This window comes from Eumetopias jubatus, unplaced genomic scaffold, assembly GCF_037043125.1.
Source record: "Eumetopias jubatus isolate StellerSeaLion01/CBP00866 unplaced genomic scaffold, mEumJub1_p1.0 scaffold_20, whole genome shotgun sequence".
Lineage (NCBI taxonomy): Eukaryota > Metazoa > Chordata > Mammalia > Carnivora > Otariidae > Eumetopias > Eumetopias jubatus.
The window spans coordinates 1,629,110-1,656,325 of record NW_028274826.1 but is presented as its reverse complement, the minus strand read 5'-3'; the positions used below and the strand labels follow the sequence as shown (position 1 = coordinate 1,656,325).

Genomic DNA, 27,216 nt, shown 5'->3' with positions numbered 1-27,216 from the left:
ACAGATTCGTCTACAATTTTAGGTGCTTCTTAGGAGGGTGCCTTCTTAAGCCAGGAAACAATCTTCTTCAGGTTTTCCTTCTTCGCCCTGCAAGCATGATCTAACCTTGACTCTGCAGAGTTCTAGCCTACCACTTTCTAAGTGCATGTCAATGAGCTGCTTCTCCTACGGAGAGTTTGAGGCTGGAAAACGAGGAGTTTATACCCGGACTCATCTAACATGAAAGCCCACATTCTACTCTCTCCCATTGTCCAGGCTGCTGCTCTCCTGTGAGCTGTACAACACTCCCTATACCCGCAACACTGGTCCAGGTTTGGTGAACACACTTCAAACACCCACACGATGACTATCAATACACTAAGTTTAATTTCACATTCAGATACAGAATTAGAAGGGCTACCCTCAAACGTAAAATCCACCATGGAAATCTCCAAGCATTAATTCCTGAGTAGCAGTATGGTCAAATAACAGAGAAATTACTTTTCTGGTTAGTGATAAGTACTGCTAGGATCCTTAAATAAAAAATAAAAGGACAAAGCCATTTGCAACCATATTGTTACTATTTCTTTATGATGGTTAAGTCAACCAGTAACTTTTATCACTACAAAAATCACAAAATTGGTTTAACAAATATAAATCCACTAAAAATTTATCATTCCATAGTAATTACTAGATATTATATCTCAAATTTTTCAATATGAGTGCAAAACTGGAAATTAAAAAAACTAAGTCAGGTACAGAGGCCACCCCTATTTTTTAGTGTACAATAACATTTCCTAAAGGTTAGTGAAAATATTTTAGAAGTCCTGCTGCTACCAAATCTGTAAACATAAGGGTCAGGTAGGGACTGTACACATGCTCGTATACAATATGGATCTAGTGCGGGAGGACTACCCACACCGTGCTGCCCAGGGAGCACTGAAGTGACAAACAGAAAGAAAGACATACAGCTACCACCACATTCAAGTAAAACATTTCCCTGGACGTCTACAAAGGCCCCCGTCACTCATCCATCTCTCACAGGTGGAGAGCACACCTGGGAGGCCAGAGAGAAGCTCAAGGGGAAGGCCCAGACACAGATCTAGATGTCTATCTTTCACATCCGTCTATAGGACTGAAGAGATGAGCTCTTACAACGTGGCCAAGATGGGCTCACGTGTTACTCAGTAAAAATGGGAGCACCAAAGGGTGCACCACTCCACCAACCTAGGCTGCAAAGGGAAGGAGAACGTGCATAAACAGGAGAGCAAAGGAAATGAGAAGGCCAAACAGCATTCCCTGAATCACAACAAGAGACTATCTGCTCTTCAAACCCCACCATCAACACTATACCGTCTCTTACAAGGGAAACAAGAGGTGATGGAAGTCACTGCTGACAGCAGGTCCCAGCCCCGAGTCCACACTGCTGGCACTCCCACCTTCTCCAGGCAGGCCACTGTGAGCTGCCCTGTGGAGGGCGCCCCCCCACCCCCCCACTGTGGACAGGAATGAGGGAGGCCTCCAGCCAAAATCTCATGGAACTGAGGCGCTGAACCTGCCAACAAGCCTTGAGTGAGCTGGAGGTGACGGCCACTTGGCTGACTACAGCCCTGAGAAGGACCCACACCAATCTATACCCCAATTCCTGACCACAGAAACTGTGAGGTAATAAACACTGGTGTTTGACTCACATATGGCTCAATCATCTCTCATGTCAGCATTTATCCTACAGAAACAGGCAGAGAGGGATGTAGAAGGGTGCTCACACAGCACTTTATAATAACAGCACAACACAGACACCACCTGAAAATCTAAGCATGGATCAAAAGCTAGTAACTTACAGTGTCCAGACAACTGAATGCTATAGAAATGAGCTACAAAGTCAGTTTGTTCAATTTAGTCCCATTTTGTAAAATCAAACATACCCAAAAACATTCTCTGTATACAGATTACTGTAGCAAGATAAAGCCCACTTTAGTCTTGAGGAAAAAGACCCTCTTGTACCAAACATCTCCACGATGTGGCTCAGGCTGGGTACATGGCACCAGATGGCAGCATGGGCTCCAACTATTCTTGGAAGAGGCCCTAATACAACTTCTCCAACAAGAATGTTTTTTAAAAGCTGTTCTAGAGCCTTAAAAACAGAAAGAAAAAAAAAGAAAGAAAGAAAAAGAAAAACCAGAGGCTGTGCATTCATGCACCGTTCCTCAGAGAAGTCAGGACATGCAGAAGTACTGCATCCACAGCAGGTGGCCCACCCAGTCACCCAGCAGGGCACCTCAAAACTTCCCAGTCTGACACTGAGGGGTTTCTTAATGGCCTTTTCCTACAATGGCCTAATAAGCCTTTTCTTTCTAATATTCTCTTACTTCCACTGACCTTTCCTTCTTCAAGTTTCTCAATCCCAAGAATAATATCCAATTCCCATGTGTAATATATCTGTCTATAAAAGGAGGTTTTAGAAAATGAAACATATTCTAAATAGGTTCTAACTAATGTAATTCTTTGGTCCAATGAAATAATCCTAACAATGCAATATTAAGCAGTTCACACATGTCTTCTTTTAGACAAAATACACTTTCACCCGCACACACTGAGTGCACTGAAGCCGGCTCCGGAGAGTCTGGGTTTCCTTTATGTCCATCGTATCTTACACAAGGAGTCACGAGTTAGAATCAGTGTCTCAGACCATTTCTCTTCAGATTCAAAGTTACTGCAATCAGGCTAAACGTTAATCACTGGCATAGACAGGTCTAAAATATATAAAAAATGCATCAACCTTTTCCACTATGATGAGGTCTCCAACTTGTATGTCTGAACTCTTAACGTGCACTTTACCTTAAAAAAAAAAAGAAGTATAATCAACTCAAGGAAACAACAGCACACCAGAGTTAAAGTTTCAATTGACAAATAATACTTCAGAAATAACTTTTGGGGAGGGGGGGAAACACTAGGAATTTATCTGTACTTATACTTTCAAAATAAATTTATTCCACACAGACACAGTCACTAAAAATTAACTTCTCTCAGTCAGCTCCAAAGTACGAACAGTTAACTGCCCCCCAATAAAAGACACAGGGTGTGGGACATGGCTCCAGCCGGAAGGTTCTTCCCAAATCTGCCATTATTTCAGGTCTGGGTCCAGCAATGACGACGAGAAGCAGCACTAAAGACGATTTAATGAGTGAATAAAATGAAGATATAAGATCCTCATATTAATATTGTGAATGGCACTGATGGACACGGAACTGACAGAACAAAAGTAAAGAAAATGATACATAAAATCACCGTGCACTGGTAGCTTTACAGATGGTTCCGTACTGGTAACTGATACCGATAAGGCTGAAAGCCTTATCGAGAAGTGATTCTTCTACATGATACAGTGTGTAAATTCTTAGATTATCTATATAATATCTAGTATCATAATCATCTATAAAATTTAACAGACAGCACTATATAATGTGAAGATCATACAGAGTAGATGAAATGTTATATACATAACTCGAGATGCCATCCTACATAAGTAACAAAACTTACTCAAGTTCTCTCTCTCCCTGGGACTCTGGACCCTCCCTCCCTCCCTCCGTCAATCTCCCTTTTAGAACTGGCAACAGCCTTGTGGATCTGTTTTTACCTTTTAGTGGCTCTTTTAACATGGGAAAAGACCTATGTCTTTACATTCAATTTATTCTGAAAGCTCACAGAACAAGAGGTAAGTTCATATCACATTATCAAAAACTAACATTACCAGCCATACCACTTTTAGACCACGTTCAACTTATTACAAACTTATTTCCTAAATACTTCTTGAAGCAGCTGAGTTTCATCAGTGTCACACCTGTTCCTAAAGATGTTTTGAGGACATCAAAAAAAAGTTTTGTAACTATTATATTTTTTCATGTTCCTCAAATATACAATAAACACATAAGGACTAGAACTAGTGGGGGGGAGCTATTTTTTTATTCATATTATAAAATAGCAATGTTCTTTAAAATTACATGTGAAACAAATCTTAAGATATCTTCATAAGTGATAAGTATATGTCTATTAATAGCCAGAAAGTATACTTACAAAAGAATGTCTATTTTAATTATTTTTTCATTTGGTCCCTTCAAGCTTCATGTCTGTGCTCCCACGATTATGTTTTCTAGAGCTAAGCACCAGGCAGCAAAGTTACTTACTGATCTCATGCTGAGTATTACTCAATAGAATGCCTGTCTTATCACTTAATTTTATTTTCTCTCCTACTATCCAATCCACTTTTCCTTCCCTTCTGCTTTTCTATATTCTTTATAATGGACCCATTCAAAAAGGAGAGGTAGAGAAAGAGCTGTAATCATAAGATAAAATAAATGTATAAACAATTGATACACATTTTGAGACAGAAAAATATATCCTTTTCTGACTCCTTAATCAAGATCTTACATTTCTGAGAAAGAGAGATATTACTCACTCGGTCACATAACAAACACAATTTATATTTAATAGCCTTTAGTTTGGGGGCATTATATAGTGATTTTTATTCGTTTCTATGGAACTTACTTACAATTCTATGTTTAAGAAGACAAGTGAAAGTAAAATACACTGGAGAAAGTTCTCACGTTACGAATATGACAATATGAACAAAACAGAAGAAGGCTATCATGTCAAACCAGTATGGCAATCTGCCTCACATACCTCCTCAAAGTACACACTTCTGAATTTTGAAGAATTGGTCAAATTGCTTAATGGCTCTTGGCTCTCTAACAATTTTAATTAATCTCTGTGCAGGGGACTCCTTGTACTTCCTTTACAGCCTTGGTCCCATGAACTCACTGACTTCTCTTCTCTTTCTTCAAGAGCAGTTAGGACATTAGACAGAAAAGATGGAGGAATATTACTTGCTCCCCAGGCACCTGACCCCCTGCAGTGACAGCCCAGCACCATGACCCTCGCTGCCCAATGGGAACAGCTCATGCCCACAAGAACGGTTTGATTTCCGGCCACCCTTTGTGAACTGAGCTGACAGCTGACCCTAGTGACATACTATTATCAGAGTTGGGGGACTGATAACAGAAGAAAAAAAAGAAAATCCCTAAATTTTACATGTCATAGCACAAAGAAAAGACAGAACTGCCACCTGCTCTCGCAACCCAATAGAGCCATCAACAACGCAAAGTGTTTTTGAAATGGGCATTTAATATTTAATAATTTCAGGGGTGCCTGGGTGGCCCAGTTGTTAAGCATCTGCCTTCGGCTCAGGTCATGGTCCCGGGGTCCCGGGATCGAGCCCCGCATTGGGCTCCCTGCTCAGCGGGAAGCCTGCTTCTCCCTCTACCACTCCCCCTGCTTGTGTTCCCTCTCTCACTGTGTCTCTCCCTGTCAAACAAATAAATAAAATCTTAATGAAATAAAATAAAATTTAAGAATTTCAGAGTTACACTTGAGAGAAGCAAGTTCTAAATACAGTAATGATGTATAGGCCAGCACTTATACCTAAGGACAGTTGTTTTTAAAAATACTGTTTTCAATTTACCTGGAGTACAAGCTGGGGCCTTTTCTGGTGAAATGGTTAACAGTGAATGTTACCAAATAAGGTTAACAGCCATCCTTCCCCCTCTCTAAACGACTGCAATGAAATCCTTCCATTAAGCTCTCCTCCTAGCAAAAAATGTTCCCAGCCACCATGCTTCCAAAGTGCAGCAGCTTACATGTTTCTCACAGAAGAAAAGCATTCGACTGGCTTGTTGCATGAACCAAGTTTCACAGGCTTCTTTGAAAGATCAAGAAGTAACTCAAAGGACTACTTCTCCTTACTCCAAAGCTTCTTAAACATAGACCCTGCCCACCAATCTCAGTGCTATTCATTTTTTACCTGAATAAAGAGAATATTCCCCTAAATGGTCTCCATTACTATCAACTCCCTAATTCAATATGAATTCCAGATGAAGTGGGTGGCAAAACTAAGGATTATGTTTATCTCCACCAAAAAAAAATCTCCATTATTTGACAATTACTTAGAAGATAATTCAGACTTACATCATTATACACATATTCTTCACAACCAATCTCAAATTAATTTTCTGGCTTTAAAAGGGTCTACATTTGCTTTTAGCACTGTATGCTACAACTCTCTGGGGCCCGAGTTCTCTATACTTGCTGTTTCTTTTGACTGGAAGCCCTCCCTTCACAGCCCTCCTTAATTCCACAGCAAACAGAGCCTCCCAAAGCCTTCAGGGACCCACATGAGCGCCCAGTATGCACGCACACCTCTGACAATGTGCTTACCTGCTATGAACAGACTAACATCACAGTGTCTACTAAACCCAGATCCTGTGACAGGTTCAAAGCATAACTGAAATATACTTTTATGACATTTAGTTTGTTTTTTGCAAATGCATCAAACTTACCCCACTTCAAAACAAGACAAGTTTATGACCAATCTATTCTTAATCAGTTAAATGAGCCAAATGTCGTAATGGACCAATGGCAAAGTAGCTCTATAAGCCACACTGAACCAGACACAGATTACCAAATAAGGATGAAATTATATCATTACTTCTTTCCCAACAAAACACACACAGGCAATAAGAGTGGAAGATAATTAAGCAACTTTTTAAAAAAGGAACTGATGACATATAAATGGCACTCTAGAAGGTCACCAGGGGATGACACATGTAGTTCCCAGGCAGACAACTGCACACTACATTAGCAGGTCGTGTGGCTTGTCTTTGTTGTTTGGGTGGGACCGGCACCCCCCACCAACTCTCTCAACACTTTAAGTGGCTGAGGAGGTAGAAGCCGAATTTAACATGGATTATGAAGCAAAGTGGGTAGCTGGGAAATGTAATTAATACGTTTATTTACATATAGAAGTAAACTATATTTTAAAAGAGACCTAGACTCTGAAAAGAAATATTGCTGAGAGAAATTTTAAAACTTAAATAAAGGGAAAGATCTATCTCATTCATGGGTCAGAAGACGTAGTATGAATAAGATGTTGATTCTCCCTCAAATTTATCTATAGATTCAATGCAATCCCAGTCCAAATCGTAGCAGGCATTTTCTACAGAAATCGACAAGCTGATTCTAAAAGTCATATTGAAATACACAGGACCTAGACGACACTCTGAAAATGAGAAACAAAGTTGAAGGGAAAACAGTACATGATTTCAAGAATTATTATACAGCAATGGTAATCAAAAAAGAATGGTATTAGCATAAAGAGACAAACAGATAAATGGAGAAGAGAGTCCAGAAATAAACCCACAGATAAAAGACAAGTGATTTTTTTTTTAAAGATTTTATGTATTTATTTGAGAGAGAAAGAGAGAGAGCACAAGCAGGGGAAGCAGCAGAGGGAGAGGCAGAAGCAGGCTGAGCAGGGAGCCAGATGCGGGACTCGATCCCAGGGCTCTGGGATCATGACCTGAGCCGAAAGCAGGCGCTTAACCGACTGAGCCACGCTTAACCAAATGAGCCACCCAGGCGCCCCAAAACACAACTGATTTTTGACAAAAGTGTAAGGCAATGCCATGTGAAAAACATCACTCTTCCAAAACATGGTGCTAGAAGCATTTGGATATCCACATGCGAAAAAAGTACTTACACAAACACCAGGTACTGGTACAAAACTTTACTCAAAATGGATATACCTAAGGCAAACCCTAAAACCAAAGAACTTCTAGAAGAAGAAACATAGGAGAAATATAGCAGAAAATCTTTCTGAACTTTAGTTAGGCCAAGCAAAAGCACAATCCTAAAGGAAAAAACTGCCAAATCAGACTTCTTCAGCTAGAACATGACAGGGGCTGGAAGCAGCGTGAAGGCATTAAGACCAAGGAATCGGCAGCTGAAAGCCACTGGATCGGGTGTATGAGGGAGGAAGAGGGAGAGACAGGAGGAGTGCCTTGCGCCAGGTGAAGCAGCCCTAGGCCCTGCTTGAAAAACCACCAGCACGTGACAGGGCTGCAGAGGAAGAGCGCACTCAATGAAGTCCAGAAGGTACACCAGGTACATCGGAGAGGTCTGCAGTGGGAGCCAGAGGCAGGGAAGGAACCTGAGGGCTAGAAACACAGCGGAAAAGGCAAGGGTACGAATAGAGATGGACAAAATCTCGTGACAATGAAGGGCGCTTTACAGTCTGAGGCTGTCCCCGGTAAGCGATGGAAACAAAGACGGGCCCCGTGAAACCCGTCTGGGAGCACACAGGCCAGGACTCTGCTCCGGCTGGGTGGCCCATTCTGCCTTCAGCTGAAGGCGGGCAGCGGCAGGGAGGCATGTGGTATCCCTCCCCCAACACAGGCTGGGGGCAAAAGTGGGAACAAAATGGGCAAGGCCCTGCCCACAGGAAACCTACACTCCAGAGAGCTGACAGAAAGCAGAGCGAGATCAAATACAGTGATGTCTGAATGGTAGTAATTACAGCCTAGGAAATTAAAAAAAAAAAAAAAAAAGGAAATACTGCTGTTTTGGGGTGAGGGTTATAAAGCATCTTGCTGGAAGTAACCAACTTTTACTCTTAAACATTCACTAGCAATAATTAGAGTAGTTTTAAAAAGCATTCTTTAGCAATAACAAAAAAATTAAGATGCTCAAGTTAAACAAAATCAAATCTTTTTCTTGTTCCATCAGTTAAAAAAAATGAGATAGCTTTAGAAAGAATATGGAAATAATAAAATATTCTATCGTGGTAAGAAACATTTAAAGCACATAATGTTCTTTACTGGATCAATTATATTAGGCAACCACTTCCCCTCTAAAATGATGTCCCTAGCTAAAACAGTCTATACCATCCATGTAATTACCAACAGAGTTCAGAAGCTGCCAGAAGAGCGTATCCATACAGAATACTTTATAGCCCACCACGGCACACATCTTTTGCCTGAAGCAATATGCAGAACTAAATAATGAAATTAAGTATCGATTGCAATTCACTGCGTTAACTGAAGATTTTGTAGAAAAGTACAAGGGTTTGAAAAATTAGTATCTCAATACTAAATATTTTCTCAACTAACAGGTACAAATGAAAATTTTTAGGGTCTTACTACTGACAGGACATTTCAAAGTCTTGGTGAAGCCTGCTGGTGTTTGCATAAGAGAAATGTCTAATCTTTGTTTTCTGTGCTTAGAAAGAATTGTTATACATCTACCAAATGTTAAAATACAAAATATTGTTAATATGAACAGTCCATAATTAACAAGTTCTAAGGTTCTCAAACACGAAAACCAGAAGCTTTAGGAAAAAGCCTTCCTCTCTCCTGGGCCTACAAAGGTACAAAAACTCCAAGGCCCTACATGAATCAGCATGGTGACATTACTACTGAGAGGTATATGAACTAAAGATGGTTCAAAATTGTCCCTAGTCTCTCATTTCCTTAGATTTTCAATAATCCCATGGCAGTTTCTTACTGCTCAAAGACTCCCAAGTGTGGAGGCTGACATCGATCCTTGGTAGAAGAATGAAGAAATCACGGATGAAGACGGCAAGCCACCATGAGCCTATTTATGAGGTTTCGACGCCACTGGTCTAACTCACAAGCAGAAGGAAAAACTCCCAATCATCTTATATTTAGAGTGTTTCGTGTTTCTCAGGGAAAACAAGAAAAAAATGAAAACGAAAAATAACTGATGGAGAAAGGGAGGGGAGGAGGGAGCGAGGGAAAGATTTTCCAAGACACTAGAACATGCTAAAAAGGAACATTATTTAAAACTGGAATGGAACTGGCACGGAAATCTGGATGAGCCCGTGCAGCAGACAAGAAAGTGAAGAAAAGGGCCCAAACAAATCTGATCCATTTCTCCAAGGTCTGAGAAAAGAGCTTTAGTCACGTTAATAACTGCTTTTAAAGGAACTAACTAACCATTTGAGGAGAAAAAAGAAGACAGATCCCTTTCTCCATACAACGCACACCTGATACGTAAAATTACAAGCGGCTACGGAAAATGAACACACAGAAACACTGTAGGGAGATTAAAACACTCATTTACATCGGGGTTGAATGGACCTTCTAAGATTGAAGTAAAAACCACAGAGGAAAAGATCAGATCTACATACATAAAAAGTACAAATTTATCTACATTTAAAAGAAAAAGATACAAAAATGAGTCAAGACAAAAATATTTGTCACCAGATAAATTTCTTAGAGAAATTATGAAAAGGTAAAGATGTATGAAAAAAGATGAATAAACTTTTATCAAAGATCAAAATGAACAATGAAATGTTAAAAGGTAAGCAGCAAGCAAAACACAAGGAGAGCATTTTTCACCACGGAAGTTGGCAAGTTAAAGAAAGTAAAGCGGGCAAGGACGTCAGGAAAAGGGAACCCTCACTGGGCGGCTGGCTGACAAGATCAGGCTTCAAACTTTTCCTATTTGATCTGGAAATTCCTCGGGTGTCATCCCATTTCCTGAGTCCCTACATATGCCAGCCGCCCTGCGTAACTCGGGAGAAAATAGCGGTATGAACACAGCTGAGAAGCCGATAATTAAGGGTGACCACCAGAGTGACACCAGGTAGCAGAGAGAGGTCCCAGATGCTAGCACATATAGGTACCTACACACAAAACAACAATCACTTCTCACCTGTGAAAAGGTACTTTGTGTTAGCCAGTTTTTTCCATTACTTTCTCGTGGCCCCTAATCTCCAAACAATGCAATAAAAAACACGGTGTAAAGGGGGATGCCTGGGTGGCTCAGTCGGTTAAGCGGCTGCCTTCGGCCCGGGTCATGATCCCAGGGTTCTGGGATCAAGTCCCACATCGGGCTCCTTGCTCAGCAGGGAGCCTGCTTCTCCCTCTCTCTCCCTCTGCTTGTGCTCTGTCAAATAAATAAAAAATCTTAAAAAACAAAACAACACAAAACATGGTGTATGAATATCATGAAGTTAAGCTCATACAGATCCTCTTAGGGTGACGTGAGGAAGAAAGACTGGTGAGGGTAATGAGTACATACCTAGTTCCGGGTATCTATGTCCACCTTGGTACAGCCACAGAGAACTGAACTAATGAGATAACAAATCTCAACTGTCTGTGTGTTCCTGACACATACTAGGATCAAGAACTACTGGGCGCCTGAGTGGCTCAGTTGGTTAAGCGACTGCCTTCAGCTCAGGTCATGATCCTGGAGTCCTGGGATCGAGTCCCACATCGGGCTCCCTGCTCAGCAGGGAGTCTGCTTCTCCCTCTGACCCTCCCCCCTCTCATGTGCTCTCTATCTCATTCTCTCTCTCAAATAAATAAATAAATAAATCTTAAAAAAAAAAACTACTATTATATGGTACAAATGTAGTAATGTATACTGTACATTCTTCTATGGATGCTTTCCAAACGCTGCTCAGACCACAGACAGGAAAGAAGACCGCATGATGTAAACACGTGAGAAGGTGAGCACATTTATCAAAGGACTGCTCTGACTACATACAGAAAACACACAGAAAGGACTTCCAAGTACCCACTGTTCTTCACCTGCACTGTCACAAAAGTGGACCACTGAGAGATGAAACCACTCGAATAAGAGAAGGAAAGTCACTGACGCCTCTCTGCGGACTGCATGGCGACAATCCATTCTGATTACTTCTGAGTTTAGGAGCTCTCAAGCAATTTCTGATGGGAAAATTCTGCTAACATTTGAGAATACTGTTTTTTAAAAAACCCAACTAACTGAAGACATGACTGTCACAAAAGGAAATCCTTCTTACCAAGCGGAACATGCAGTAACTCATGAAACCAGTTACATATTAGGATTTCCCTGTGAAAGTGCACATCACCCACAATGTGTAAAAGGCAGTAAAGACGGATTTTAAGATCCCTTGATTTTTCAAGAATAACTATGACACACAATTTCATTAAAAGATGAATTTCATTAAGATAATTCATGATATTTTATGTAAAAAAAAGCTACTAAGAATTTTAACAAGTATGTAGCAACAGTGTTGACGGTAAGGATCAAAGATGCTAAAACAGACAGGAATAAAGGACATGGCCACTTTCTGTGGATAAAGTTCCTTTTTGGCAAGGAAACTGGAACACCAAAAGCATGTAAATATGTAAATGTTCTTCCTCGCATACACACACGTGCACACACGCACAATGCCCACAATGTTCAAAGACAACAGACTTCCCTCTCTCCTATGTCTGAATATTAGAAAGCACGTTAAATAACAAAATGCCGTAACCATGACAAGAAACAGCTAAGACTGACTGCAGTCATCACCTGCAGTCACCTGCATCATTCTGCAATCACAGAATTCCAGATCCATTTCTGAATCGAAAGTCCCACATTAGCTTTAGGTGTAAATTTGGAATTTCCACCAACAGTGGGTGACACGATGTTGTCCTGCTGAGATCTGGTGGCTGATGAAGACAAAAACAAAACTCTGAATTTATCGTCCCTGCTAGGATAGTGCATGAACTCTTTAAAAAGCGTCGTCCAGGACTTACTCATGTTTGAATCCCGTCAGGTCATCGCAGTGTCTCACACACACTGGGTTCTTAGGGACTATCGGGAACCGAACTGAGAGCCAGCCAGTGGAATGACTGCAGCCAAGTGTGCAGTTCAGACACCTCTCCTGAGCAAGAGGTAAAAAGAATCAAAGTACAGAACGGCCCCACAATTCAAAGTCCTCGTCAGGGATTTTTGTAAGAGCTGCCAACAATTTCACATTCTCCTGCTAGGCTCTGACTCAGATGCTGTCCATTGGGCTAAACATGAAGAATAAAGTCGTCACAAACAGGGAGAAAGCAGTGACAGGGGCAGCAGCAGACACAGAGAATTCCCACACGGCAAGAGAAGCAGCTTCTCAAGTAACAACACATGCAGCTAACTAAACAGCATCCGTGTCAGGGCACCCGGCTGGCTCCACAGGAAGCACATAACACCCCTGATCTCACGGTCGTGAGTCTGAGCCCCACACTGGGTGCAAAGATGACTAAAACAATAAATCAATAAACTGAAAAAAATAAATAAAGAATCTCAGTGTTGACTGACATTGCATACCAGTTAAAATACTCTCTGCTTCTAACAAAGCACCCCAAAGATAGGAGCATACTTAAAAGTGGACATGGCTTTCCTTTTCCACAGAAAACATAGAGAAAACTTTTCCCAGAGTATTTCTACAAGAATGTGCTTAAGAACTCCAAATACAAAAAGATCAAATACTGTAAATATAACAAACCACAGTTAAGTCACATAAGGAAGTAGCCATCAATGCCATTCAAAGAACAGATCACCACGAAATACTAGAAATTAAGGAGATGAACGTATTCTTCACAAGAAAACAAATTTCAAACTAAAGTCAATGAGCATATACATGCATTTTTTTTTACATCCCAGATTTTACCTATCAGTCATTTGCATCAGAATAACCAGCCACGGAGCAAAGCACTACAGTTGAAAGAACACTGGGTTTGACATCAGAATGGTCTGGGTTCAAATATGAACTCTACCAAAACTGCAGTGGCTCAGGGCAAATCACATGGCCTGAGCTTCAGGTCCCTCACCTGTAACATGGAGATAAGCCAACCTACCTTGAATGGCAGTTATGCAAATGAGCAAGTTACTGACACGCACGAGGAAGTCAAAAAAAAAAGCAGTATCATCATCATCTACACGTAAAAATGTCCTTCCAAAGATCACCAATGATGATCTATCTTGTTTAAAAAGGTAAATTTGCATTTGTCTTTGAAATAAACCCACTGACAATTATTTTTAAAATATTCTGAGTTGGAGTGTCACAGAAGTGTAAAAGATATGATTAGTATGCCTTCTTCATTTTTTACTATTTTTAGGTGACAATGACATAACAAAATCAGCCATTTTAAAGTGAATACAGCACTGAGTCCATTCACGATGTTGTGCAACCCACTCTATCAAGCTCAAAAACATTTCCCTCACACAGAGGACGTGTCATGCCCACTAAGCAGCTGCCCCCCGCCCGCCGCTGCCGCCACTTCCCAGGGCCGTGGCGACCACAACCTGCTTTCTAGCTCCATTCATCTACCTGTTCTGATACTTCGTGTAAATGACATAGAGTCCGTGACCCTTTGTGTCTGCTTTCTCTCACAGAGTGTAATGTTTCCAAGGGGCATCCGGGTTTATCAGTATTCATTAATTTTTATGGTTGGATAATATTCCAATGTGAAAAAACACCATAATTTGTCCATTCACCCACCGGTGGACATGTGGGCAATTATAAATAGTGCTGCATGAACATGGGTGGATGCCTATCTGCCTGAGTCCCTGTTTTCGATTCTAAAGGCATCTGGAAATGTCTCAATCCGCCTTCATTTGTGAATGAGAGGTTTACGGACATCCAATGCTTGGTGGATCATTTTTTTCTTTTCCCATCTTAATAATGTCACCCCACGTCCTTCTGACCTCCAGCGTTTCTCACTCAAGAGCCCTTCCTTGTGTGTTTCTCTCTTGCTGCTTTCAGAATATCCTCTTGGTCCTCGGGTTTCAACAGTTTGATTGTCATGTGTCTCAGTGCGGATTTCCTTGCATTTATCTTTCTAGGGATTCACTGATTTTCCCGAGTATGTAGAGTCATGTCTTTCATCAAATTTGGGAAGTTAATGGCTACTACTCCCTACAACATTCTCTCCACCCTTTCTCCCTTCCAAGATGCCCAGTGTGTGCACATGTAGTACACTTGGCACCACCCACAAGTCCCTTAGGACCTGCTTATTTTCCTTCACTCTTCCTTCTGCTTCTGAGAATGGGTAATTCCACTTGAAATTATCTAGTTATTGAAATTACCTAGGTTCAAGGTCACTGATTCCTTCTTCTGCCAGCTCAACTCTGCTGAAACTCTCCAGTGAGTTTTTCCTTTAATTTATTGTACTTTTCAGCACCAGAATTTTTGCCTTTTGCTTCTTTTATAATTTCTATACCTTTATTGGTATTCTGTATGTTAATACATCATTTTTCGGGGTGCCTGGGTGGCTCAGTCGATAAGTGTGTCTGCCTTCGTTTCAGGTCATGATCCCAGGGGTCCTGGGATCGAACCCCACACCTCGGGCTCCCTGCTCAGCGGGAAGCCTGCTGCTCCCTCTCCCTTTGACCCTCCCCCTGCTTATGTGCCCTCTCTCGCTGTGTCTCTGTCAAAGAAAGAAATATAATCTCAAAAAAACAAAACAAAACAAAAAAACCCATCATTTTTCCTAATCCTGTCAGTGTTTTTCAGTTGTTTCCTTTAGCTCCTTGGACAGACTTAAGGCAGCTGATCTAGACTTTGTCTCCTAAGTCCAGAATCTGGGCTTCTGCAGGGACGGTTTCTGTTCATTTCCTCTGTGACTAGGCCACATGGTTTCTCTGCATGTTCTGTAAGTTTTTTGTGGAAACCTGTACACTTTGACTATTATAATCTGGTAACTCAGGAAATCAGGCACTTCCCCCTCTTCTGGGTTTGTTTTGTTGTTCGGTATATGCTGCAGCCATGCACGTAGAGTGACTTTTGTAGACTCATTTTGTAAAGTGTGTATTCTTTGTCATGTATGGAGAGAAGTCTTTCAGCCAGTGTTTTGGAAAGGATTTCCTTGCATGGGGAGGGGGCGAGACTAAGAAAGGGAAGGATGGTGGGAGGGAAGAAGGAAGGCGTTGCGAGGGGGGAGGAACGAAGCAAGGGAGGGAGAAAGGGAGACCAACCTCTCCCGATCGTCGCAGACTGCCTCTGTGCTGGGGACTCCAACACAGAGCCAGGCTGCCTAGAACTCAGCCTGAGCTTTCACCTCTGCTTGCACTGAGCCTAGAGACTGGCCAGAGGCAAAACGCTTTCTCGGGGTCTTTTCTGAGTGTGATCTAGGGCTGGCCTTGGATGTGACTTTCAAAACTCCCCAGTAAACACGGGCACTTTTACATGCCCCAATTTTCCAAAGAAGTCCCCTCTCCAGCTTCCTCGGCTTGGCACGTGACCCTCTATTCTGTGTGTCGACTGTCAATGCTGGCCCCAAGCTACTGCTGCCTCTCCTCAGCCTGACGTGGGCTTGAGAAATGCCCACCGGCTTTTGGCTCCTCTGTCCTGAGTGACATCCATGTTAGATGAAAGAAAGACATCCTGAGTCCGTCCTTCATGTGTCCCTCACAGGTTGGACAGACAGACACAATTCTCTGCAAGTAAGTTCTGCTCTACTCCCTTCAGAGCAGGGTCCAGAGTCCCCAGTCCAGATTGTGGGCTGCATTCCTCATGGCAGGAGCTTGACTTTTCCGTGCTTCTGTGGAAGAAAGGAAGGGCATGCAGGACTGCCTCCTCTGCCAGTTTCTCAGATGCCACCATACCATTTAGTTCTGAATGATACAATTAATACACAGAAACAAATCTTTACACAGTCCAAATACCACAGTTAAAAACAATTTAAAAAATAAGCCAGGATCTGTATTATATTCTAAAAAAGACATACCAAGGTTACACCTAATTTGCCTGGCCATTCTGGGGACTCTCTTTTCCAAAACGCAAGCATACCTCTTTTCTACAACACACCTAACCTCTATCATGCCACAGCTTTAAGCATCAAAGCTTCTTAATAGTTAATCATTCAACTTAACCTCAAAAGAATAGTCTTTTCAATAAATGGTACTGGGACAACTGGATACTCACATGCAAAGGAATGTGAACCCATATCACACACCATACACAAAATATGAAATGAAAGTGGATCACACATCTGAATGTCAGAGCTAAAACTATAAAATCCCTGGAAAAAATAAAGAAGTAAATCCTCATGACCTCGGGTTGGTAAACTGTTTCTTAGCTCCAATGCCAAAGGCAAAAGCAACAGAAGAAAACACAGATGAGTTGGACATCATAACATGAAAACTCTGTGCGTCAGAGGATACCGAGAAGAAGAAAACACACGCCACAGAACGAGACAGAATATTTCCAAACCATATGTTGACAAGAGATTTAAATCCAGATTGTATAAAGAATGCTTACAAGTCAATAATTAAAAAACAATTAATCCAGTTAAAACAGTAAGCCCGGGGACGGGTGAGCCTGGGGATGGGTATTTACGAGGGCATGTTCTGCATGGAGCACTGGGTGTTGTACGCAAACAGTGAATCGTGGAACCTACATCAAAAACCAATGATGTAATGGATGGTGACTAACATAACACAGTAAAATAAAATTAAAAAAAAAAAGGTTGTATGTTTTTTTTTTTTTTCTCATTAAACTTTTGTTTTAATGGGTCTCAAAATTCTGTGACAGATTTTTGGTCAAGTTGTTTCCATTAAAAAGTACTGATTTTAAAATCTAATAACTTAAAACTGCCACACACACACACACAAAAAACATGGTCCACAAAACATTCTCCTTTCCTTCTGAAGGTTTTACGATGCATTGTTATCATTAACCCGTCTTTTACTATTAAACTTAAATGGCCAATTGACACAAACAGTTCTGAGACCGTTCTTCCACCACTGATTAAGACTGGGGTGGCAGGTATTGGGGATAATATTCATTTAGCCTTCTGAGCTTTCTGGGCAGACTTGGTGACCTTGCCAGCTCCAGCTGCCTTCTTGTCCACTGCTTTGATGACACCCACAGCAACCGTCTGTCTCATGTCACGAACAGCAAAACGGCCCAGAGGAGGATAGTCAGAGAAGCTCTCAACACACATAGGCTTGCCAGGAACCATATCAACAATGGCAGCATCACCAGATTTCAAGAACTTGGGACCATCTTCCAGCTTTTTTCCAGATCGACAATCTATTTTCTCCTTCAGCTCAGCAAACTTGCAAGCAATGTGAGCCGTGTGACAATCCAGCACAGGTGCATATCCAGCACTGATTTGGCCTGGATGGTTCAGGATAATCACCTGAGCCGTGAAGCCAGCTGCTTCCATGGGTGGGTCATTTTTGCTGTCACCAGCCACATTGCCACGACGAACAATTTGACAGATACGTTCTTGACATTGAAGCCCACATTGTCCCCAGGAAGAGCCTCGCTCAAAGCTTCATGGTGCATTTCAACAGACTTTACTTCAGTTGTAACACTGACTGGAGCAAAGGTGACCACCATCCCAGGTTTAAGAACACCAGTCTCGACTCGGCCCACAGGGACAGTACCAATACCACCAAATTTGTAGACGTCCTGGAGAGGCAGACGCAAGGGCTTGTCAGCTGGACGAGTTGGTGGCAGGATGCAATCCAGAGCTTCAAGCAGTGTGGTGCCACTGGCATTCCCATCTTTACGGGTGACTTTCCATCCTTTGAACCAAGGCATGTTAGCACTTGGCTCCAGCATGTTGTCACCGTTCCAACCAGAAATTGGCACAAATGCTACTGTGTCGGGGTTGTAGCCAATTTTCTTAATGTAGGTGCTGACTTCCTTAACGATTTCCTTGTATCTCTTCTGGCTGTAGGGTGGCTCAGTGGAATCCATCTGGTTAACACCAACAATTAGTTGTTTTACACCCAGTGTGTAAGCCAGAAGGGCAAGCTCACGGGTCTGCCCATTCTTGGAGATACCGGCTTCAAATTCACCAACACCAGCAGCAACAATCAGGACAGCACAGTCAGCCTGAGATGTGCCTGTAATCATGTTTTTGATAAAGTCTTTGTGTCCTGGGGCATCAATGATGGTCACGTAATACTTGCTGGTCTCGAATTTCCACAGGGAGATATCAATGGTGATACCACGTTCACGTTCAGCTTTCAGTTTATCCAAGACCCAGGCATACTTGAAGGAGCCCTTTCCCATCTCAGCAGCCTCCTTCTCAAATTTTTCAATAGTTCTTTTGTCGATCCCACCACATTTGTCGATCAGATGACCAGTAGTGGTAGACTTGCCCGAATCTACGTGTCCAATGACGACGATGTTGATGTGAGTCTTTTCCTTTCCCATTTTGGTTTTAGGTTGAGCGGTGGTTTTCACGACACCTGTGTTCTGGCGGCAAATCCGTTGCGAAAAGCAAAAAAGGTGGTATCTTAAAAGAGGTACACACAATGAGAAAAAAAAAAAAAACAGTAAGCAAAAAATCTGAATAAACATCTCTCCAAAGACATACAATCACCTAATAAGCAGATGGAAAGATGCTCAATAGCACTAGTCGTCGGGGAAAGACAAATCAAGCCACAGTGAGATACCACTTCACACCCGACAGGACGGCCACAATAAAGAAGACAGACAGTAACAGTGCCCGTGAGGATGTGGAGAAACCGGAACCTTCACACACGGCCGGTGAGAATGCAAAATGGGGTAGCCAATTAGGAAAACAGCTTGGCAGTTTATCAAAAACATAGTTACCATATAATCCAGCAATTTCACTTCTAGGTATATTTACAAAAGAAATAAAACAATGTTCACACAAAAACACTCACATACGGACATTCGCAGCAGCACTATTTACAACAGCCTAGAGTGGAAACAAACCAAACGTCCGTCTACAGATGAATCGGTGAACACAACGCAGAATACCCCAGAGTGGAATATTATTTGGCAACAAACAGAAATAAAGCCTGACAGGTGCCACAACACCGACGAACCTTGAACACAGAATGCCAAGTGAAAGAAGCCTGTGACAAAAGCCCACATACTGCACGATTCCACTTCTGTGACCTGTCCTAAGAGGCAAATCCACGGAGACAGAAAGCAGACCGGGGGCTGCCTGGGCCTGGAAGAGGGTCAGAAGGGGCAAGAATGGGATGATGGCTAATATATTCAGTTTCTTTCTAGAATGTTAAAAATGTTCCAAAATTAGGGGCGCCTGGGTGGCTCAGTTGGTTGGGCGGCTGCCTTCAGCTCAGGTCATGATCCTGGGGTCCTGGGATCAAGCCCCACGTCCAGCTCCCTGCTCAGCAGACAGCCTGCTTCTCCCTCTCCCTCTGCCTGCCACTCTGCCTACTTGTGCTCTCTGTCGAATAAATAAAATCTTTAAAAAAAAAAAAAAAGGTTCCAAAATTAGATGGTGCTAATAGTTTCATAACTCTGTGAACATACCAAAAACCACTGAACTGTATACTTTAAATGGATAAACTTTATGTTATATGAAATATATCCCAATAAGCTACAGAAATATTTTTTGGAGAATTATTTCAAATAAATCCAGTGTACAAATGTCCACATGTAAACAGAAGATACAAACTCCATTTTAAGCCTCATTTTATAAACAGGCTTCCAAGTTCTTATGCATATTTGTCTAGCTCTTCAGTGCCCTCCTTTACTGTCCCTCGCTGAGGTAATGACTGTCACGGTGTCACTTTCCGACAGGCATAAGGCCCGCCTATAATGGCTTCTCCCACACTCCTCTACACATCGCTTCTTCTCCACTGGGACTGAGAGACCAAATAAACAAGCTCCTTAAAAACATACAATTAGGGAAGGGTTAAAGCCCTGAATGAAGTGAAGGAGAAATGGGCATAAAGCAGTTATCATTTTGGATCATGACATTTATTGTAGGGGCTCCAAGTCCCTTCACTTAAGGCCATGGTACCAGATGTCTGTCCGACCTTTACGACTGCGTTTAAATAGAACACAAACAGAGATTTTAGGTAAGGTGATATTCACAGAAAATGTGCATACACCAGTTGGGTTTCACATGTGTTCTCTTGAAATTGTAGTCATGAGATTACTAAAAAAAATTAATTAGATACCATATGTAATCGAAAAATACTATTTTGTAACAGAATGAAGACACGTTTTCTTTCACTTATGTTCACTCTAAAATGATGATTACAGTTAGCAAATGATAAGCTAGATCAAAAGGGTCTTGCTAACCTCTTACTGTAAGCTTGCTGTAGAGCTGTGAATTCACTTCCTTGTCTCGCTGAAAACGCCAGAATTCATCAATTGTTTCCCTCATGATAGTAACAGCCAAAACAAATCCCTATAAAACAAAATAAAATATGGTATTTGAGAAAACTAGCTTTAACAAAAAAGTTAAGGGAATATTCTTTTACCAAGCAGTTTTACTTCCCCCCCATTTATATTACTTCTAAAACATAAACGAAAACAAAGAAAAAAGACAAAAAAGTAATAATGAAGCACTACAAGAGGAATATAACACATACTAAATGATTTACAATTCTCCCTATTCCCAAATAATTTTTTTAAATTCATATCATAACATGTACAAGCTAAACATCAGAAAATACTTAGTAACCCAAAGAAAAAAGAAATCAACAATCTGAAAAAACAAAAAAACAAAAAAAAACCCAGGAATTCTATTTAGAACGCTCGTGCCTTTAAATATCAAATTACCAAAGGCTGACATAAAATCTTATGCTTTCTGCGCTTGAATTCTGTTGGTGGAAGAAAGCAGGAAGGAACGCGGCGCAATCCCAACACGACAGCCTCCTCCTGTGCAGGCTTGTCCGCTTTGTAAGCAAAACCTCAACAGGTCAACTTGAGGCTACAGAAATAAACTCTGATGTGCTTGTGATCTCTTGTGAAATCTGTTATGCCCCCGACATGTGGCTGACAGCTCAGAGGCTACACTTGTGTTTTCCGAGTGTGAACACTCTTCAAGTCTACCTCTCTATGACCACAGACTCTTCAGAAGGCTGCATGTTACACGGACGCGCATTCCCCAGGCTACTCTGTGAATGACCCAACGCTGGACAACTGCCCTCAAAGGACAACAGTCTGTCACTCCAGGGCTGTGTCTGTGTCACCAACAGGCCACATGAGGTGAGCCCTTGTGTTTACTCAAAGTTGATCCTCCCTGCTACGCTGAGTTGTACCATCACCGTCATCTGACTGTAGACTATTCTCATCACCCCAAAGAGAGAGAAATCCCACACTGGACAGTGGTCACCCTCAGCTCCTCCAGCCCCCAACCCCTGGCAACCACTAGTCCAACTTTCTGTCTCTATGAATTCGCCTCTTCTGGGTGATGTGGCCCGTTTAGCATTTTGATGAACAGCCAAGCTTCCTCCCAAAGTGGTTATAACCCTTAACGTGAGCTTATTGGCCATTCGTATCTTCTTGGGATAAATGTGTGTTCAGATCCTACACCCACTTGTTAACGGTGTCATTTGTCTTTTCACTGTGAAGCTGTAAGAGCTCTTTGTATTATTCTGGAAACAAATACCTCGTTAGACATGGGATTAGCATATGTGAGAGTACAAATATTTTCCCCCACTCTAGGTTATCATTTTATTTTCCTGATGGTATCCTCTGATGTCCAGAAGTTTTTAATTTGGATAAATACAATTTAAGTTTTTCTTTAGTCACTTGGGCTTTTACCGTCCAAGATCACAAAAATTGGCCTCTATGTTTTCCGCCAGGAGTCTTACAGTTTTAGGTCTTCCGCTGAGGTCTATGATCCATTACGAGGGGTTTTCTGGGTATGACCTGAGGGAGGGGCCCAACTTCCTTCTTTCGCATCCAGCTGTCCAGGTGCCCCAGCACCATTCGTGGAGTGCACTGAACAATCCACCGGACGGTGTGAGCATCCTTGCCGAAAACCAATCTGTCATGAATGTAAAGGTTTATTCCTGGACTCTACGTTGTGTTCGTTGGTCTAGTCATTTATCCTTCTGCCAGTCCCACACCTTCTTGATTACTGTGGCTTTGAAATGAGCTCTGAAATGGGGAAGCAGGAGTCCTCCAATGCTGATCTTCTTTTCTGGGTTGCACTGGCTACTCTGGGTCTCCTGCATTTCCATATGAATTTTAGAGTCAGCTCGTGAGTTTCTGCCAAAAAGCCAAGTGGGATTTTTGACAGATTGTGCTGAATCTGCAGATCAATTTGGAGAGTGCTGCCACTGTAACAATACTGTCTTTCAATTCCTGAACATGGGATGACTTTTATTTATTTAGATCTTTGATTTTTTTTTAAAAAAATGTTTTATTAGTTTCCAGCAGGCAACCCTGTATTTTAGCTAAATCTATTCCTATTGTTTTCTTTCTGATGCCACAACAACGGAACTGTTATTGTAATTTCATTTTCAGATGATCACTGCTGGTATGCAGAAATACAAGTGGTTTTGTGTATCTATGTTGTACCCGACAACCTTCCTACCTCATTTCTTAGTTCTAACATTTCTCTGTGTGTGGACACCTCAGACTTCCCAGTGTACAAGATCACGCCACTGTGAAAAGAGCCCAGGCCTCCTTCTTCCCTTTCTATCTAGATGTGTTTTAGTACAGGTAAAGACAGAGAAAAAACTATGAAAATCCAAAGCAGGAGACACCAAAATATTCTCTTAACAATCTTAGTGTTATCAAAAGCCTTAAAGTTTGCACACACTTTAACCAAACAGTTTCACTTCTGGAAATTTATCCTAAAAAACAAAACAAAACAAAAAAACAAGGATCCCAGCAGCAGCCAATATAAAAAACTGGAAATAACCTGAATGTCTATAAATAGGAAATTCATGGTACACCCATATGTTGAAATACTGTATTTCCTGAATTCAAAGATGCGGTTAGTCTCAGGTGGGAAGACAATACCACTTTAAAAACAAAAACTCTAAGTCTCAACTGAGTTTTAGTAACAGGAAACATAACGCATCCACCGAAGCAGGAAATACAGTTCTATGCAGCTGTTCTCATGCAGGAGAATATTTACTGTTGCAGACCATGTTCACAGTGTATATGTAATTCTTACAATTCTACTTGTGACCCCCTTGCCTTGAGAGAGAGAGGGGACAATGGCTGTCAAGCCTATGTTCCTTAGAGACTGAAGACAGTATTGTCAGAGGAGTGGCTCTGAATCAGGCAAACGTGGCACCATCACCGGGAAGGTTTTCTGCACTACAGATCTGCTCGAGCCCTCTGCCTGGGACGTGTACTTTCACCTCCCCTCTCCAAGGAACAGGCCCACACATACATATGTCACCTAGACTCTCCAGGTCAGTCTGCCTTCCACCCTGGACACCTATGACTTAAAGACAGCAAAAGTTACTTCTCCATTCATCAAGTAATTATAAACCACAAAACATAATAGTTCCTAGTGCTTCCAAGAACTCAGGAAGTGAAAATAAGCTCTCATTTCTAAGGCAGTAATATTAGAGAAGATCACCAAATAGGGGCAGGTCCCAACTTCTGAAACTGGAGGGAAGCACTCTTCAAGGAGACAGAGCCCTGGTCACAGGCAAAGACTGCTAGGACCTGCAAGCCACTCTGGGCCACACCTCAAATCTAGGGTTGACCTGAATACAGGACAGATGTGCAGGACCAGCAACAACCAAGAGGTGTCACGCCCATACTACCATGTCAGTCGCCGGCATATCTACCCTGAGAAAAGCCCCAAGAGCCAGCCTTGCAACATAAAGCAGGTGACGAGAAAGGCACAGCCGATGCCATGCCACCATTTCCTTCTTAACAACTGGAGTCTACCACACATGGGCCTCCACCTTTAGGGTTTAGATCTACTGGGTCGTAACTGGATCAGAACAGACCGGTGGCCTATGGAAGATGTGGACAAGTGGCCCCACAGGAGTACCTGGACCTTCCCGTGACCTCAGCACCAAGCAGGTCAAAGATGGAAGCTACAGTAATGCCACCTAGAAGAGCCAAAAGCAAACCCAAGAGGGTGACGGTATTCCACAGCAAAACCACAGTATTTGTGGCATCAGTCTGTCAGTCACAATGCCTGACAGGAATGTGTCACACAGCCGGTTCATGGGCCGGGACTAAATCTTGTACCACAAAGTAGAATTCCTTCTTCCTACTTCTCCGGATGGCCCAGGGGCCATGTGGAGTAAGTGCCAAAACAAGAGGTATTTTTATAAAAAGAGAAAAAATTCTACTGATATATCAGATATTAAATATTAAATTATATAATTATATAATTCTATTGATAGAATATCAGTTTAACCACACCAGAAACTTTTCTATGTATTTTAAATAAGCTACCTTTTAAATGCCACAGAAACGCTTAGCTCTACTTAAGACAGGGAAACTCAGACACAAGCAGCACACGTACCTTTGCAAAGGTCACACTAAATGTGCAGCTTATGTTAAGCATGTTTGTCTCTGGACAGCAGGAGGTATAAGTCCAGGTATGATTTGGTTTCTCCTTTCTATACTCCATCCACACCTCCAACATGCAGAGACACTCAGAAGAAAGAGTGGACAGAAGGAAGGACCGAAAATCAGAGTCCTCGCAGACTGACTGATCACCTACGCAGTCTATCTGGCTTTCCATTAACAAAATACCACGAACACAGCTTATGTGGAAGATGCCGTGTTAACGATCCAGACCTCCTTTATCTAAGAACCGCTTGCATGGCTAGATCTATTCTACCCGATTAACTGATAGAAGCATTACAATCCGTTTTGTTACTATGATTACACTAGCTTTTCCTCAAAGAGCTGCTGTGGAAACTGAATGATGCAAAAGGTAATCTTCATTCTGACACAAGAATGCAGTAAAATCACTTATTTTCAGTTTGCTCTCCTGTTCTATGGCAAATATAACAGAAATTAGATCAGAGCTGAAGCTAGTAAATAACATTGCCCAGAGTGCTTGATATAGAAAGATTATTAAACCATCACTGTCTTCAGAAATACCCTCGAGGTGGAGAGCAGAACAAATGTGAAGTGCCCTGTTTAAAATTAGTGGACGTCAGACGTACGATTTTATAACTGCCGGCTGTATGATGGTTTTATGCTTCCCTGGCAGGCTTCTGGCAAGGAGGAATCTGGAAATGCTAACTAATTCCTTCCTCTGGGCAACCTTACAGGTACTTACAGAACCTGAGAAAGCAGGCAGAGAAAAGACGTCAAACACTGAGTGTGTGTGTAAGGACCACATGCTAGTGCAGGCCCTCGACACAGGACAGGGCCAAACACAGTGGTCAAGAAAGAGCAAGGAATCGGGAGCTAGGAAGGAATCCCGCTGAAGCACACCTCCTTTATTTAAAAAAATATATATATATAGGGCGCCTGGGTGGCTCAGTTGGTTAAGCGACTGCCTTCCGCTCAGGTCATGATCCTGGAGTCCCGGCATCGAGTCCCGCATCAGGCTCCCTGCTCAGCAGGGAGTCTGCTTCTCCCTCTGACCCTCCCTCCTCTCATGTGCTCTCTCTCTCTCTCTCTCATTCTCTCAAATAATCTTTAAAAAAAATTTAAAAAAAAATAAAAAATATATATATTATGTGTGTGTGTATACATTTACACATTTTAGATGTAGATTTAGTTTAAAGGTTCTTTAAGTTTGCCTAGATTAATAAAAAAGATCTTCTGTATATAATATCTGAATTTTCAGTTTAAAAAAATTTTTTTCTGAGGTGACTTTGGATCAACGAACCAATATACCTCAGCCTGCCTCTTGGATTCAAAGGTGAATCTAATGGACACATCACCCTTTTAAGAGTTTTGCTAAATCAGAGGTTAAGATGTATATAGCAGTGCAAGCATAGATACTAACAAATCTTCAGTATCGATTATCTGATGAAAGGCATCGATCGTGGCTGCTACCCAACCAAAGAACAACAGGACATGGTTTCGTAAAGCAGACCACTTCTGAGGTCTAATGGTGCGGTATGAGAGCAGGGACATGAGAACCTGGCCAGGCATGTCACCAGGCAACATTAAGCGTTACGCAAATGGGAAAAATGGGCTTTTCATCTTTCTTTGGGGCCCCTGACACACAAGTGCAGCAGAGTAACAATGTCCCTTCCCTGAACACCGCAGCAGGGGCTGACCTAGGCACTTCTGTAAATGCAGTCGTTAATTCTCACACGCCAACAAGAGAAGGACTAAGTACTTCCAACGCCTCTAGCTGACAATCGAGTCAGAGGATGTAAACATCACACGGAAGCACAAGAAGGACAGGCACTGACGCTCACACGCACGCTCTCACTCTAGCTCTGGCCGATACAGTCAATTCTGTGCATGAATTCCTCATCAGGAATCCATCTAAAACTAACATTTTCTTTGGTTAAAAGCTACTGAAATCACAGTTAACAGGAAAGATGCAAAAGCAAAACAGAAATGAACACACTTTACCTTAGATTTTTAAGAAGATCTTAAATTCTGAGACTATCACTGCTAAAGTGAATTTCAACCCAAGATGGGAGTGAAACTGAAGAGGTTCAGGGCAACCTCGTGAAGCCAGGGATAGAAAAAGTGGCCAGAAATAAACACACTGAAATCGTAAGTATAGTTGTGTTTTTAGGATGAGCCAGTATTTTCTCTATGCTCTAAAGTTTCTGTAATGCTCTACTGCTTTTATTGGAAACTGGGAAAAGTAAGGAGCAGTCTGTCACTCAGACTTCCAGGATGCACACAGCCTAAGGGGTCTCCGGCTCACATGCACAGGGCACAACATACAATCACAGTGACCATTATAGCAAAGTCTGTAACTGTGA

General features: G+C 41.9%; 1 protein-coding gene and 1 pseudogene across 6 annotated transcripts in view; both read right to left on the bottom strand.

Annotated features, from left to right (window-relative positions):
* LOC148162109 (putative phospholipid-transporting ATPase IIB) overlaps positions 1 to 27,216 on the bottom strand; it is a 140,147-nt gene that overhangs the window by 73,934 nt on the left and 38,997 nt on the right. For 4 of the 6 annotated variants that reach the window (XR_015767193.1, XR_015767194.1, XM_088020242.1 and 1 more), the window contains exon 3: positions 20,672 to 20,780. The exons of 1 other annotated variant lie outside the window; for it this stretch is intronic. Coding sequence is in view for 3 of the 5 variants with exons in the window: in XM_088020242.1 (XP_087876368.1) it covers positions 20,672 to 20,780 (109 nt within the window). In the remaining 2 variants the exon portion in view is untranslated. Of the gene's footprint in view, positions 1 to 18,735; positions 18,882 to 20,671; positions 20,781 to 27,216 lie in introns of those variants that run through there. One more of the 6 variants, XM_088020243.1, reaches the window with a different exon arrangement.
* LOC148162110 (elongation factor 1-alpha 1 pseudogene) lies at positions 348 to 18,810 on the bottom strand (annotated as a pseudogene).